The sequence below is a fragment of the Salvelinus fontinalis genome, unplaced genomic scaffold (genome assembly GCF_029448725.1).
Source record: "Salvelinus fontinalis isolate EN_2023a unplaced genomic scaffold, ASM2944872v1 scaffold_0581, whole genome shotgun sequence".
Lineage (NCBI taxonomy): Eukaryota > Metazoa > Chordata > Actinopteri > Salmoniformes > Salmonidae > Salvelinus > Salvelinus fontinalis.
In genome coordinates, this window is record NW_026600790.1 from 107,949 (window position 1) to 125,303 (window position 17,355).

At 43.0% G+C, this 17,355-nt stretch overlaps 1 protein-coding gene across 1 annotated transcript in view; it reads left to right on the forward strand.

Annotated features, from left to right (window-relative positions):
* Window positions 1-17,275, forward strand: part of cemip (cell migration inducing hyaluronidase 1) — a 55,024-nt gene extending 37,749 nt beyond the window's left edge. The window contains exon 13 of the mRNA XM_055914470.1: window positions 15,347-17,275. Coding sequence (XP_055770445.1) covers window positions 15,347-15,474 — 128 coding nt within the window. The 3' untranslated portion in view covers window positions 15,475-17,275. The remainder of the gene's footprint in view (window positions 1-15,346) is intronic.
* Window positions 17,276-17,355: the final 80 nt, after the last annotated feature.

The following is a 17,355-nucleotide window of genomic DNA, read 5'->3' on the forward strand; positions in this document are numbered from 1 at the left end:
GAGAGGTAACTAACTACTGTAGCTCCTTAGAGCTGACCAAACCCTCATGTTTAGAGGTAACTAACTAACTACTGTAGCTCCTTAGAGCTGACCAAACCCTCATGTTGAGAGGTAACTAACTACTGTAGCTCCTTAGAGCTGACCAAACCCTCATGTTGAGAGGTAACTAACTACTGTAGCTCCTTAGAGCTGACCAAACCCTCATGTTGAGAGGTAACTAACTACTGTAGCTCCTTAGAGCTGACCAAACCCTCATGTTGAGAGGTAACTAACTAACTAATGTAGCTCCTTAGAGCTGACCAAACCCTCATGTTGAGAGGTAACTAACTACTGTAGCTCCTTAGAGCTGACCAAACCCTCATGTTGAGAGGTAACTAACTAACTAATGTAGCTCCTTAGAGCTGACCAAACCCTCATGTTGAGAGGTAACTAACTACTGTAGCTCCTTAGAGCTGACCAAACCCTCATGTTTAGAGGTAACTAACTAACTACTGTAGCTCCTTAGAGCTGACCAAACCCTCATGTTGAGAGGTAACTAACTACTGTAGCTCCTTAGAGCTGACCAAACCCTCATGTTGAGAGGTAACTAACTAATGTAGCTCCTTAGAGCTGACCAAACCCTCATGTTGAGAGGTAACTAACTAATGTAGCTCCTTAGAGCTGACAAGACCCTCATGTTGAGAGGTAACTAACTACTGTAGCTCCTTAGAGCTGACCAAACCCTCATGTTGAGAGGTAACTAACTAATGTAGCTCCTTAGAGCTGACCAAACACTCATGTTGAGAGGTAACTAACTACTGTAGCTCCTTAGAGCTGACAAGACCCTCATGTTGAGAGGTAACTAACTACTGTAGCTCCTTAGAGCTGACAAGACCCTCAAGTTGAGAGGTAACTAACTACTGTAGCTCCTTAGAGCTGACCAAACCCTCATGTTGAGAGGTAACTAACTACTGTAGCTCCTTAGAGCTGACAAGTGCCTCATGTTGAGAGGTAACTAACTACTGTAGCTCCTTAGAGCTGACCAAACCCTCATGTTGAGAGGTAACTAACTACTGTAGCTCCTTAGAGCTGACCAAACCCTCATGTTGAGAGGTAACTAACTAACTAATGTAGCTCCTTAGAGCTGACAAGACCCTCATGTTAAGAGGTAACTAACTAACTAATGTAGCTCCTTAGAGTTGACCAAACCCTCATGTTGAGAGGTAACTAACTAACTAATGTAGCTCCTTAGAGCTGACCAAACCCTCATGTTGAGAGGTAACTAACTAATGTAGCTCATTAGAGCTGACAAGACCCTCATGTTGAGAGGTAACTAACTAACTACTGTAGCTCCTTAGAGCTGACCAAACACTCATGTTGAGAGGTAACTAACTACTGTAGCTCCTTAGAGCTGACCAAACCCTCATGTTGAGAGGTAACTAACTAACTAATGTAGCTCCTTAGAGTTGACCAAACCCTCATGTTGAGAGGTAACTAACTAACTAATGTAGCTCCTTAGAGCTGACCAAACCCTCATGTTGAGAGGTAACTAACTAATGTAGCTCATTAGAGCTGACAAGACCCTCATGTTGAGAGGTAACTAACTACTGTAGCTCCTTAGAAATGACAAGACCCTCATGTTGAGAGGTAACTAACTACTGTAGCTCCTTAGAGCTGACAAGACCCTCATGTTGAGAGGTAACTAACTACTGTAGCTCCTTAGAGCTGACAAGACCCTCATGTTGAGAGGTAACTAACTACTGTAGCTCCTTAGAGCTGACAAGACCCTCATGTTGAGAGGTAACTAACTACTGTAGCTCCTTAGAGCTGACCAAACCCTTATGCTAAGAGGTAACTAACTAATGTAGCTCCTTAGAGCTGACAAGACCCTCGTGTTGAGAGGGAACTAACTACTGTAGCTCCTTAGAGCTGACAAATCCCTCATGTTGAGAGGTAACTAACTACTGTAGCTCCTTAGAGCTGACCAAACCCTCATGTTGAGAGGTAACTAACTACTGTAGCTCCTTAGAGCTGACAAGACCCTCATGTTGAGAGGTAACTAACTAACTAATGTAGCTCCTTAGAGCTGACAAGACCCTCATGTTAAGAGGTAACTAACTAACTACTGTGGCTCCTTAGAGCTGACCAAACCCTCATGTTGAGAGGTAACTAACTACTGTAGCTCCTTAGAGCTGACCAAACCCTCATGTTGAGAAGTAACTAACTAACTACTGTAGCTCCTTAGAGCTGATCAAACCCTCATGTTGAGAGGTAACTAACTAACTACTGTAGCTCCTTAGAGCTGACCAAACCCTCATGTTGAGAGGTAACTAACTAACTACTGTAGCTCCTTAGAGCTGATCAAACCCTCATGTTGAGAGGTAACTAACTAACTACTGTAGCTCCTTAGAGCTGACCAACCCCTCATGTTGAGAGGTAACTAACTACTGTAGCTCCTTAGAGCTGACCAAACCCTCATGTTGAGAGGTAACTAACTAATGTAGCTCCTTAGAGCTGACCAAACCCTCATGTTGAGAGGTAACTAACTAATGTAGCTCCTTAGAACTGACCAAACCCTCCTGTTGAGAGGTAACTAACTAACTACTGTAGCTCCTTAGAGCTGACCAAACCCTCATGTTGAGAAGTAACTAACTAACTACTGTAGCTCCTTAGAGCTGATCAAACCCTCATGTTGAGAGGTAACTAACTAACTACTGTAGCTCCTTAGAGCTGTCAAGACCCTCATGTTGAGAGGTAACTAACTACTGTAGCTCCTTAGAGCTGACCAAACCCTCATGTTGAGAGGTAACTAACTAACTACTGTAGCTCCTTAGAGCTGACCAAACACTCATGTTGAGAGGTAACTAACTAACTACTGTAGCTCCTTAGAGCTGACCAAACCCTCATGTTGAGAGGTAACTAACTACTGTAGCTCCTTAGAGCTGACCAAACCCTCATGTTGAGAGGTAACTAACTACTGTAGCTCCTTAGAGCTGACCAAACCCTCATGTTGAGAGGTAACTAACTACTGTAGCTCCTTAGAGCTGACCAAACCCTCATGTTGAGAGGTAACTAACTACTGTAGCTCCTTAGAGCTGACCAAACCCTCATGTTGAGAGGTAACTAACTAACTAATGTAGCTCCTTAGAGCTGACCAAACCCTCATGTTGAGAGGTAACTAACTAACTAATGTAGCTCCTTAGAGCTGACAAGACCCTCATGTTAAGAGGTAACTAACTAACTACTGTAGCTCCTTAGAGCTGACCAAACCCTCATGTTGAGAGGTAACTAACTACTGTAGCTCCTTAGAGCTGACCAAACCCTCATGTTGAGAGGTAACTAACTAACTAATGTAGCTCCTTAGAGCTGACAAGACCCTCATGTTAAGAGGTAACTAACTAACTACTGTAGCTCCTTAGAGCTGACCAAACCCTCATGTTGAGAGGTAACTAACTACTGTAGCTCCTTATAGCTGACCAAACCCTAATGTTGAGAGGTAACTAACTAACTACTGTAGCTCCTTAGAGCTGACCAAACACTCATGTTGAGAGGTAACTAACTACTGTAGCTCCTTAGAGCTGACCAAACCCTCATGTTGAGAGGTAACTAACTAACTAATGTAGCTCCTTAGAGCTGACCAAACCCTCATGTTGAGAGGTAACTAACTAACTAATGTAGCTCCTTAGAGCTGACAAGACCCTCATGTTAAGAGGTAACTAACTAACTACTGTAGCTCCTTAGAGCTGACCAAACCCTCATGTTGAGAGGTAACTAACTAACTACTGTAGCTCCTTAGAGCTGACCAAACCCTCATGTTGAGAGGTAACTAACTAATGTAGCTCCTTAGAACTGACCAAACCCTCCTGTTGAGAGGTAACTAACTAACTACTGTAGCTCCTTAGAGCTGACCAAACCCTCATGTTGAGAGGTAACTAACTAACTACTGTAGCTCCTTAGAGCTGATCAAACCCTCATGTTGAGAGGTAACTAACTAACTAATGTAGCTCCTTAGAGCTGACAAGACCCTCATGTTAAGAGGTAACTAACTAACTACTGTAGCTCCTTAGAGCTGACCAAACCCTCATGTTGAGAGGTAACTAACTACTGTAGCTCCTTAGAGCTGACCAAACCCTAATGTTGAGAGGTAACTAACTAACTACTGTAGCTCCTTAGAGCTGACCAAACCCTCATGTTGAGACGTAACTAACTACTGTAGCTCCTTAGAGCTGACCAAACCCTCATGTTGAGAGGTAACTAACTACTGTAGCTCCTTAGAGCTGACAAGACCCTCATGTTGAGAGGTAACTAACTACTGTAGCTCCTTAGAGCTGACCAAACCCTCATGTTGAGAGGTAACTAACTACTGTAGCTCCTTAGAGCTGACCAAACCCTCATGTTGAGAGGTAACTAACTAACTAATGTAGCTCCTTAGAGCTGACCAAACCCTCATGTTGAGAGGTAACTAACTAACTAATGTAGCTCCTTAGAGCTGACAAGACCCTCATGTTAAGAGGTAACTAACTAACTACTGTAGCTCCTTAGAGCTGACCAAACCCTCATGTTGAGAGGTAACTAACTAACTACTGTAGCTCCTTAGAGCTGATCAAACCCTCATGTTGAGAGGTAACTAACTAACTACTGTAGCTCCTTAGAGCTGACCAAACCCTCATGTTGAGAGGTAACTAACTACTGTAGCTCCTTAGAGCTGACCAAACCCTCATGTTTAGAGGTAACTAACTAACTACTGTAGCTCCTTAGAGCTGACCAAACCCTCATGTTGAGAGGTAACTAACTACTGTAGCTCCTTAGAGCTGACCAAACCCTCATGTTGAGAGGTAACTAACTACTGTAGCTCCTTAGAGCTGACCAAACCCTCATGTTGAGAGGTAACTAACTACTGTAGCTCCTTAGAGCTGACCAAACCCTCATGTTGAGAGGTAACTAACTAACTAATGTAGCTCCTTAGAGCTGACCAAACCCTCATGTTGAGAGGTAACTAACTACTGTAGCTCCTTAGAGCTGACCAAACCCTCATGTTGAGAGGTAACTAACTAACTAATGTAGCTCCTTAGAGCTGACCAAACCCTCATGTTGAGAGGTAACTAACTACTGTAGCTCCTTAGAGCTGACCAAACCCTCATGTTTAGAGGTAACTAACTAACTACTGTAGCTCCTTAGAGCTGACCAAACCCTCATGTTGAGAGGTAACTAACTACTGTAGCTCCTTAGAGCTGACCAAACCCTCATGTTGAGAGGTAACTAACTAATGTAGCTCCTTAGAGCTGACCAAACCCTCATGTTGAGAGGTAACTAACTAATGTAGCTCCTTAGAGCTGACAAGACCCTCATGTTGAGAGGTAACTAACTACTGTAGCTCCTTAGAGCTGACCAAACCCTCATGTTGAGAGGTAACTAACTAATGTAGCTCCTTAGAGCTGACCAAACACTCATGTTGAGAGGTAACTAACTACTGTAGCTCCTTAGAGCTGACAAGACCCTCATGTTGAGAGGTAACTAACTACTGTAGCTCCTTAGAGCTGACAAGACCCTCAAGTTGAGAGGTAACTAACTACTGTAGCTCCTTAGAGCTGACCAAACCCTCATGTTGAGAGGTAACTAACTACTGTAGCTCCTTAGAGCTGACAAGTGCCTCATGTTGAGAGGTAACTAACTACTGTAGCTCCTTAGAGCTGACCAAACCCTCATGTTGAGAGGTAACTAACTACTGTAGCTCCTTAGAGCTGACCAAACCCTCATGTTGAGAGGTAACTAACTAACTAATGTAGCTCCTTAGAGCTGACCAAACCCTCATGTTGAGAGGTAACTAACTAACTAACTAATGTAGCTCCTTAGAGCTGACAAGACCCTCATGTTAAGAGGTAACTAACTAACTAATGTAGCTCCTTAGAGTTGACCAAACCCTCATGTTGAGAGGTAACTAACTAACTAATGTAGCTCCTTAGAGCTGACCAAACCCTCATGTTGAGAGGTAACTAACTAATGTAGCTCATTAGAGCTGACAAGACCCTCATGTTGAGAGGTAACTAACTAACTACTGTAGCTCCTTAGAGCTGACCAAACACTCATGTTGAGAGGTAACTAACTACTGTAGCTCCTTAGAGCTGACCAAACCCTCATGTTGAGAGGTAACTAACTAACTAATGTAGCTCCTTAGAGTTGACCAAACCCTCATGTTGAGAGGTAACTAACTAACTAATGTAGCTCCTTAGAGCTGACCAAACCCTCATGTTGAGAGGTAACTAACTAATGTAGCTCATTAGAGCTGACAAGACCCTCATGTTGAGAGGTAACTAACTACTGTAGCTCCTTAGAGCTGACAAGACCCTCATGTTGAGAGGTAACTAACTACTGTAGCTCCTTAGAGCTGACAAGACCCTCATGTTGAGAGGTAACTAACTACTGTAGCTCCTTAGAGCTGACAAGACCCTCATGTTGAGAGGTAACTAACTACTGTAGCTCCTTAGAGCTGACAAGACCCTCATGTTGAGAGGTAACTAACTACTGTAGCTCCTTAGAGCTGACCAAACCCTTATGCTAAGAGGTAACTAACTAATGTAGCTCCTTACAGCTGACAAGACCCTCATGTTGAGAGGTAACTAACTACTGTAGCTCCTTAGAGCTGACAAATCCCTCATGTTGAGAGGTAACTAACTACTGTAGCTCCTTAGAGCTGACCAAACCCTCATGTTGAGAGGTAACTAACTAATGTAGCTCCTTAGAGCTGACCAAACCCTCATGTTGAGAGGTAACTAACTACTGTAGCTCCTTAGAGCTGACCAAACCCTCATGTTGAGAGGTAACTAACTACTGTAGCTCCTTAGAGCTGACCAAACCCTCATGTTGAGAGGTAACTAACTAACTACTGTAGCTCCTTAGAGCTGACCAAACCCTCATGTTGAGAGGTAACTAACTAACTACTGTAGCTCCTTAGAGCTGACCAAACCCTCATGTTGAGAGGTAACTAACTACTGTAGCTCCTTAGAGCTGACCAAACCCTCATGTTGAGAGGTAACTAACTAACTACTGTAGCTCCTTAGAGCTGACCAAACCCTCATGTTGAGAGGTAACTAACTACTGTAGCTCCTTAGAGCTGACAAGACCCTCATGTTGAGAGGTAACTAACTAACTACTGTAGCTCCTTAGAGCTGACCAAACCCTCATGTTGAGAGGTAACTAACTAACTACTGTAGCTCCTTAGAGCTGACCAAACCCTCATGTTGAGAGGTAACTAACTACTGTAGCTCCTTAGAGCTGACCAAACCCTCATGTTGAGAGGTAACTAACTAACTACTGTAGCTCCTTAGAGCTGACCAAACCCTCATGTTGAGAGGTAACTAACTAATGTAGCTCCTTAGAGCTGACCAAACCCTCATGTTGAGAGGTAACTAACTACTGTAGCTCCTTAGAGCTGACCAAACACTCATGTTGAGAGGTAACTAACTAACTAATGTAGGTCATTAGAGCTGACCAAACCCTCATGTTGAGAGGTAACTAACTACTGTAGCTCCTTAGAGCTGACCAAACCCTCATGTTGAGAGGTAACTAACTACTGTAGCTCCTTAGAGCTGACAAGACCCTCATGTTGAGAGGTAACTAACTAATGTAGCTCCTTAGAGCTGACAAGACCCTCATGTTGAGAGGTAACTAACTACTGTAGCTCCTTAGAGCTGACCAAACCCTCATATTGAGAGGTAACTAACTACTGTAGCTCCTTAGAGCTGACCAAACACTCATGTTGAGAGGTAACTAACTAACTACTGTAGCTCCTTAGAGCTGACCAAACCCTCATGTTGAGAGGTAACTAACTACTGCAGCTCCTTAGAGCTGACCAAACCCTCATGTTGAGAGGTAACTAACTACTGTAGCTCCTTAGAGCTGACAAGTGCCTCATGTTGAGAGGTAACTAACTACTGTAGCTCCTTAGAGCTGACCAAACCCTCATGTTGAGAGGTAACTAACTACTGTAGCTCCTTAGAGCTGACCAAACCCTCATGTTGAGAGGTAACTAACTAACTAATGTAGCTCCTTAGAGCTGACCAAACCCTCATGTTGAGAGGTAACTAACTAACTAACTAATGTAGCTCCTTAGAGCTGACAAGACCCTCATGTTAAGAGGTAACTAACTAACTAATGTAGCTCCTTAGAGCTGACCAAACCCTCATGTTGAGAGGTAACTAACTACTGTAGCTCCTTAGAGCTGACCAAACCCTCATGTTGAGAGGTAACTAACTAACTAATGTAGCTCCTTAGAGTTGACCAAACCCTCATGTTGAGAGGTAACTAACTAACTAATGTAGCTCCTTAGAGCTGACCAAACCCTCATGTTGAGAGGTAACTAACTAATGTAGCTCATTAGAGCTGACAAGACCCTCATGTTGAGAGGTAACTAACTACTGTAGCTCCTTAGAGCTGACAAGACCCTCATGTTGAGAGGTAACTAACTACTGTAGCTCCTTAGAGCTGACAAGACCCTCATGTTGAGAGGTAACTAACTACTGTAGCTCCTTAGAGCTGACAAGACCCTCATGTTGAGAGGTAACTAACTACTATAGCTCCTTAGAGCTGACAAGACCCTCATGTTGAGAGGTAACTAACTACTGTAGCTCCTTAGAGCTGACCAAACCCTTATGCTAAGAGGTAACTAACTAATGTAGCTCCTTAGAGCTGACAAGACCCTCATGTTGAGAGGTAACTAACTACTGTAGCTCCTTAGAGCTGACAAATCCCTCATGTTGAGAGGTAACTAACTACTGTAGCTCCTTAGAGCTGACCAAACCCTCATGTTGAGAGGTAACTAACTAATGTAGCTCCTTAGAGCTGACCAAACCCTCATGTTGAGAGGTAACTAACTACTGTAGCTCCTTAGAGCTGACCAAACCCTCATGTTGAGAGGTAACTAACTACTGTAGCTCCTTAGAGCTGACCAAACCCTCATGTTGAGAGGTAACTAACTAACTACTGTAGCTCCTTAGAGCTGACCAAACCCTCATGTTGAGAGGTAACTAACTAACTACTGTAGCTCCTTAGAGCTGACCAAACCCTCATGTTGAGAGGTAACTAACTACTGTAGCTCCTTAGAGCTGACCAAACCCTCATGTTGAGAGGTAACTAACTAACTACTGTAGCTCCTTAGAGCTGACCAAACCCTCATGTTGAGAGGTAACTAACTACTGTAGCTCCTTAGAGCTGACAAGACCCTCATGTTGAGAGGTAACTAACTAACTACTGTAGCTCCTTAGAGCTGACCAAACCCTCATGTAGAGAGGTAACTAACTAACTACTGTAGCTCCTTAGAGCTGACCAAACCCTCATGTTGAGAGGTAACTAACTACTGTAGCTCCTTAGAGCTGACCAAACCCTCATGTTGAGAGGTAACTAACTAACTACTGTAGCTCCTTAGAGCTGACCAAACCCTCATGTTGAGAGGTAACTAACTAATGTAGCTCCTTAGAGCTGACCAAACCCTCATGTTGAGAGGTAACTAACTACTGTAGCTCCTTAGAGCTGACCAAACACTCATGTTGAGAGGTAACTAACTAACTAATGTAGCTCATTAGAGCTGACCAAACCCTCATGTTGAGAGGTAACTAACTACTGTAGCTCCTTAGAGCTGACCAAACCCTCATGTTGAGAGGTAACTAACTACTGTAGCTCCTTAGAGCTGACAAGACCCTCATGTTGAGAGGTAACTAACTAATGTAGCTCCTTAGAGCTGACAAGACCCTCATGTTGAGAGGTAACTAACTAACTACTGTAGCTCCTTAGAGCTGACCAAACCCTCATGTTGAGAGGTAACTAACTACTGTAGCTCCTTAGAGCTGACAAGACCCTCATAATGAGAGGTAACTAACTAATGTATTTCCTTAGAGCTGAAAAGACCCTCATGTTAAGAGGTAACTAACTAACTACTGTGGCTCCTTAGAGCTGACCAAACCCTCATGTTGAGAGGTAACTAACTACTGTAGCTCCTTAGAGCTGACCAAACCCTCATGTTGAGAGGTAACTAACTAACTACTGTAGCTCCTTAGAGCTGATCAAACCCTCATGTTGAGAGGTAACTAACTAACTACTGTAGCTCCTTAGAGCTGATCAAACCCTCATGTTGAGAGGTAACTAACTAACTACTGTAGCTCATTAGAGCTGACCAAACCCTCATGTTGAGAGGTAACTAACTAATGTAGCTCCTTAGAGCTGACAAGACCCTCATGTTGAGAGGTAACTAACTAATGTAGCTCCTTAGAGCTGACAAGACCCTCATGTTGAGAGGTAACTAACTACTGTAGCTCCTTAGAGCTGACAAATCCCTCATGTTGAGAGGTAACTAACTACTGTAGCTCCTTAGAGCTGACCAAACCCTCATGTTGAGAGGTAACTAACTAATGTAGCTCCTTAGAGCTGACCAAACCCTCATGTTGAGAGGTAACTAACTACTGTAGCTCCTTAGAGCTGACAAGACCCTCATGTTGAGAGGTAACTAACTACTGTAGCTCCTTAGAGCTGACAAGACCCTCAAGTTGAGAGGTAACTAACTACTGTAGCTCCTTAGAGCTGACCAAACCCTCATGTTGAGAGGTAACTAACTACTGTAGCTCCTTAGAGCTGACAAGACCCTCATGTTGAGAGGTAACTAACTACTGTAGCTCCTTAGAGCTGACCAAACCCTCATATTGAGAGGTAACTAACTACTGTAGCTCCTTAGAGCTGACAAGACCCTCATGTTGAGAGGTAACTAACTAACTACTGTAGCTCATTAGAGCTGACCAAACCCTCATGTTGAGAGGTAACTAACTAACTAATGTAGCTCCTTAGAGCTGACCAAACCCTCATGTTGAGAGGTAACTAACTAACTAATGTAGCTCCTTAGAGCTGACCAAACCCTCATGTTGAGAGGTAACTAACTACTGTAGCTCCTTAGAGCTGACCAAACCCTCATGTTTAGAGGTAACTAACTAACTACTGTAGCTCCTTAGAGCTGACCAAACCCTCATGTTGAGAGGTAACTAACTACTGTAGCTCCTTAGAGCTGACCAAACCCTCATGTTGAGAGGTAACTAACTAATGTAGCTCCTTAGAGCTGACCAAACCCTCATGTTGAGAGGTAACTAACTAATGTAGCTCCTTAGAGCTGACAAGACCCTCATGTTGAGAGGTAACTAACTACTGTAGCTCCTTAGAGCTGACCAAACCCTCATGTTGAGAGGTAACTAACTAATGTAGCTCCTTAGAGCTGACCAAACACTCATGTTGAGAGGTAACTAACTACTGTAGCTCCTTAGAGCTGACAAGACCCTCATGTTGAGAGGTAACTAACTACTGTAGCTCCTTAGAGCTGACAAGACCCTCAAGTTGAGAGGTAACTAACTACTGTAGCTCCTTAGAGCTGACCAAACCCTCATGTTGAGAGGTAACTAACTACTGTAGCTCCTTAGAGCTGACAAGACCCTCATGTTGAGAGGTAACTAACTACTGTAGCTCCTTAGAGCTGACCAAACCCTCATATTGAGAGGTAACTAACTACTGTAGCTCCTTAGAGCTGACCAAACACTCATGTTGAGAGGTAACTAACTAACTACTGTAGCTCCTTAGAGCTGACCAAACCCTCATGTTGAGAGGTAACTAACTACTGCAGCTCCTTAGAGCTGACCAAACCCTCATGTTGAGAGGTAACTAACTACTGTAGCTCCTTAGAGCTGACCAAACCCTCATGTTGAGAGGTAACTAACTAATGTAGCTCCTTAGAGCTGACAAGACCCTCATGTTGAGAGGTAACTAACTACTGTAGCTCCTTAGAGCTGACAAGACCCTCATGTTGAGAGGTAACTAACTACTGTAGCTCCTTAGAGCTGACAAGACCCTCAAGTTGAGAGGTAACTAACTACTGTAGCTCCTTAGAGCTGACCAAACCCTCATGTTGAGAGGTAACTAACTAACTACTGTAGCTCCTTAGAGCTGACAAGACCCTCAAGTTGAGAGGTAACTAACTATTGTAGCTCCTTAGAGCTGACCAAACCCTCATGTTGAGAGGTAACTAACTACTGTAGCTCCTTAGAGCTGACCAAACCCTCATGTTGAGAGGTAACTAACTACTGTAGCTCCTTAGAGCTGACCAAACCCTCATGTTGAGAGGTAACTAACTAACTAATGTAGCTCATTAGAGCTGACCAAACCCTCATGTTGAGAGGTAACTGACTAACTACTGTAGCTCCTTAGAGCTGACAAGACCCTCATGTTGAGAGGTAACTAACTACTGTAGCTCCTTAGAGCTGACCAAACACTCATGTTGAGGAGTAACAGGTCTGGCCTGTCTCAACAATTATTTATTTATTGGAATTAAAAGGTTCTATCTGAAAAAATAGGATTCTGAGATGATTAGCTTTATAGTTCTGAACCGTCATTGGTTTGAATGGTGTGAGCGATTTTGAACTTGCTTTTTAACTTAACAACGTGAATCAGGGTGTTTAGGACAAGGTTGTGTTAATAACTCCGTTTTGAGAAAAATGCAGACAGAACCATTATAATCCCAAATTCTCGATTTCTAGGAATAGTTCCTAGAGGAGATTTCAAACAACACACACTAGAGGGTGCTATTGCTATACTGTTGTGATTCAGAAACTAATGTTTTGTAAACCGTGTTGAATGTTTTAAACTGGTGCTGTTTTCTTATCAAATACAGTAAGCCAACTTTTATTAAAAGTGTATTCATTAATTCAAAATTATCTGGCTTGTAGTGATTGTCAGTGTTTAGTGTTCAGGGCTGACACTGTTTGTGGATGGAATTTATATGTTTAAATGAATGATTAGAATATTCCACCCCGAAACTATATAATTGTATGTAATTGATTAGAATCATCAGTGAAATACATTAGAACCATCAAATTATTATTAGCGATGTGTTTAGTCTTAGTCAGTAAAATGATAATAAATGATGTGTGTAGTTTTAGTCAGAATTAGGGCAAAACAATATATCTGTACGATATGTCTCTAAAGAATCTTAAACACAGACTGTCTGAGCAAGATTCAGTGCCGCTCTTGGCTAGGGGCCACTGAGAGACTGGGGAAAGGACAGGGAGTGCTTCTCACGGTCCCTAATGTTTGTCGGCTGGGTAGTGGGACAGTGTGTGGGTAGGATACCTAATGTTTGTCGGCTGGGTAGTGGGGCAGTGTGTGGGTAGGATACCTAATCTTTGTCGGCTGGGTAGTGGGACAGTGTGTGCGTAGGATACCTAATGTTTGTCGGCTGGGTAGTGGGACAGTGTGTGGGTAGGATACCTAATGTTTGTCGGCTGGGTAGTGGGATAGTGTGTGCGTAGGATACCTAATGTTTGTCGGCTGGGTAGTGGGACAGTGTGTGGGTAGGATACCTAATGTTTGTCGGCTGGGTAGTGAGACAGTGTGTGGGTAGGATTCCTACTGTTTGTCGGCTGGGTAGTGGGACAGTGTGTGGGTAGGATACCTAATGTTTGTCGGCTGGGTAGTGGGACAGTGTGTGGGTAGGATACCTAATGTTTGTCGGCTGGGTAGTGGGACAGTGTGTGCGTAGGATACCTAATGTTTGTCGGCTGGGTAGTGGGACAGTGTGTGGGTAGGATACCTAATGTTTGTCGGCTGGGTAGTGAGACAGTGTGTGGGTAGGATACCTACTGTTTGTCGGCTGGGTAGTGGGACAGTGTGTGGGTAGGATACCTAATGTTTGTCGGCTGGGTAGTGGGACAGTGTGTGGGTAGGATACCTAATGTTTGTCGGCTGGGTAGTGGGACAGTGTGTGGGTAGGATACCTAATGTTTGTCGGCTGGGTAGTGGGACAGTGTGTGCGTAGGATACCTAATCTTTGTCGGCTGGGTAGTGGGACAGTGTGTGGGTAGGATACCTAATCTTTGTCGGCTGGGTAGTGGGACGGTGTGTGGGTAGGATACCTAATGTTTGTCGGCTGGGTAGTGGGACAGTGTGTGGGTAGGATACCTAATGTTTGTCGGCTGGGTAGTGAGACAGTGTGTGGGTAGGATACCTAATGTTTGTCGGCTGGGTAGTGGGACAGTGTGTGGGTAGGATACCTAATGTTTGTCGGCTGGGTAGTGGGACAGTGTGTGGGTAGGATACCTAATGTTTGTCGGCTGGGTAGTGGGACAGTGTGTGGGTAGGATACCTAATGTTTGTCGGCTGGGTAGTGGGACAGTGTGTGGGTAGGATACCTAATGTTTGTCGCCTGGGTAGTGGGACAGTGTGTGGGTAGGATACCTAATGTTTGTCGGCTGGGTAGTGGGACAGTGTGTGCGTAGGATACCTAATGTTTGTGTGCAAGAGTATGTGCGTAAGGAGCTAGTATAAAATTAATGGTTTTGTACAACTAACTAGCGCGTCCGTGAATAAACATTTTGACTATCACAGCTGGGGCCTCCTCCGTCTGTTTCATTTCAACCAGTATCTTACAGATTCTGGGTCGCAGACTGAGTCGTTAATTGAATTGGGTTTATGAACACTGAGAACATAATTCTCGTAACAGTGTTTCACATACAATCTCTCATAAATGCTGATTCATAGTAAGTAGCCTATGTAATAAAGTATAGCCTTCCTGATTCATAATGATGACTCAGCTATTTCTCTGTCTCTCTCTCTCCCTCTCTCTCTCTCTCTCTCTCTCTCTCTCTCTCTCTCTCTGTGTGTGTGTGTGTGTGTGTGTGTGTGTGTGTGTGTGTGTGTGTGTGTGTGTGTGTGTGTGTGTGTGTGTGTGTGTGTGTGTGTGTGTGTGTGTGTGTGTGTGTGTGTGTGTGTGTGTGTGTGTGTGTGGAGGATAATCAATACTTAGCCGCATGCCAGAGCAGCAGGGTCCTTCCTCTCCTCCCTCCATACTTAACCCCTCTCCCCTTCAAGTCACTTGACACAACCCACATTTTGGAATTCAGAAATCCTTCTCCAAATTCTGATTCTAATTTTAGATCATACAGTACATTCTACTAAATAGATTCTACGCCCCTAGACATCCCGGAGCAGGCTGTGGGACACATTTTTCTCACTGTGGGGTGTAATTCCAGAGACGACAAATGGTCTATTTGTGTAGAAATCATTCCTGGATGGGGTGAGACGCCTCAGTGGTATGCACAGTGTTGGAGAATGGAGGAGGAGGAATGCCAGCTAGCTCGCTTTGTCTTTCTCCCTCCTCTTTCCCCTGTTTCTTCCCCCGTTCTTTCCCGCGCTGTCCTCCTAGGAAAGTTTGGGGGGTGATTTTTGTGTTATTTGTTGTTGTTTGTTTCTTGTATTTCTTGTGGATTTGTTGGAGAGAGAAATAGTTGTGTACTCAGAATGTGAGCAGCTGACATTGAGCCAGTGTTTCTTTATTTCTCTGTTTCAGACAAGCTCACGTTTGTAGGCTTCAAGGGCACTTTTCGACCTGACTGGGTCCGTATGGAGGTGGATGAGGAGAGAGCTAAGATCCATCAAGTCCTCCCTATCCCTGTGGTCAAGAAGATTAAGCTATGAGAGGAGAGAGGAGAGGAACCAGGTGTAGTGGGGGGCACACACGAGACTACACCTCCCACACAACCCACACACACTGCCCCTAGGGCTGGAGTAGGTAAAAGTTGTTCCTATAACTACTGGTCCAAGATCAGATGTTTTTCACCACTAAAGAATAATTAAGGTAATCTGTGGTTAGGGACCGTTTCAACCCGGTGCTACAGAGTGTGGGCCAGCCAATCAAACGCATGCGTTTTTCTCTCACCTATCAACTTCCCCACCTTGCAGGTCTCTGTTTATGTGACAATGTTGACTATGTGAGTGATTCGACTGTATCGTTCATTTGACTGTACTGAACTTTTAAAACGCGAGGAGAAAAAATGACCAACAAACATTTCTTGTTTTTCATCCTACTCAGAGACAGATTTCCTAAATGTTTGCACCTGTGTTTTCCAGTGGGAAGTTAACGTCGTTTAACACACTAGAACAAAAATGTAGACCAATGAAGTAGAAGAGAGACATTAAGTGACTTTTAAAGTAGAACCAAAAGGTCAATTACAGGTTAAAGGCCCAGTGTGGTCAAAAACATGATTTTCCGGTGTTTTATATATATTTCCACACTGAGGTTGGAATAATAGTGTGAAATTATGATAATGCCCTTTTAGTGTAAGAGCTGTTTGAAAAGACCACCTGAAATATCAGCCTGTTTTGGTGAGATGGAGTTTTGGCCTGCCTGGTGACATCACCATTAGTTAATAGACCAATAACGAAGATAGTTCCAAACCTCTGCCAATAACAGCTAGACCACTCCCAGCCAGTCCTAGCTAAATCCTTGCTTGAGAAATTGCTCTTTGCTAAGAAGCTATTTGTATTTCTTTTTGACCATTTTAATTCAAAACAATCACTTAAGGTACTTAATTGTTACCCAGAAATTATTTGATATTGAGATTTTTAAAAACGGCTGCATTTGACCTTTTTAAGATTACCTGGAAAATCTTTTAGGTAAATTAAGATTTTTTTTTTTTTACCCTTCTACTGAATAAAAAACAAACAACTTTGCACCAGGTGCAAACATTTAGTCCACCTGGCGTGAAGATTCCATTCCAGAGAAGCTGTTTCCCCGTCTTTTATGTGAGGGCTTTAGATCGCTTACTTGATATTGTGTAATGTTTGGTTTCATATAACTGTTCATATGAACGTTTGTGGTCCATCGGTCTGTGTTTTATTAAACATACCAGCATGTAAAGAAACCCCAAAATGATCCTGAATATATCCAAGGACATTTTTTGGTCACTTCTAAAGTGCTATCTGGTCTTAGACAATACTCCCAAATCAAAACTTTAAATGTTATTTAAGCAATTTATAAATTGGCGATTTTTCTTCAAATCTGGCAAGAATCAGATAAACGTTTCCCTTTGCCCGAAATAGCTGGTCTTTTTTCGGACGTGGTAGTTCTTAGTGTTTTCTATGTTTAAATGTGTTTTTAAAAATTCCACAGATTGATAACAGAGATATATTTTATACTTATTTATTGTACAGACATAATTGAACAAAATCTACAAGGGACATCTTTTGAGTTGTATTGTATTCTGGTCCTGAATTATATGTAAGAATAAAAAATACTATAACATTTCAAAACAATCATACTAAACACTGCTATGGCATAATATAACTCATCGTAGTTACCGCGTTGTTTTGTTTTAACCCTACACCAAATGGATGTGATGTATTATACGTGACTTGGGCTTGTAAAGTAATTCAATCTCATGACTTAAAATCTTTGAATGACTTTTGTACAGAAATAAATGAATAAGTGAATTTATAAGCCTGTGTGTGCGTATGTGTACCCCAATAAAGACTTTCTGCACAGAAACACCAGTTACCGTTGAAGCAACACATTTCACA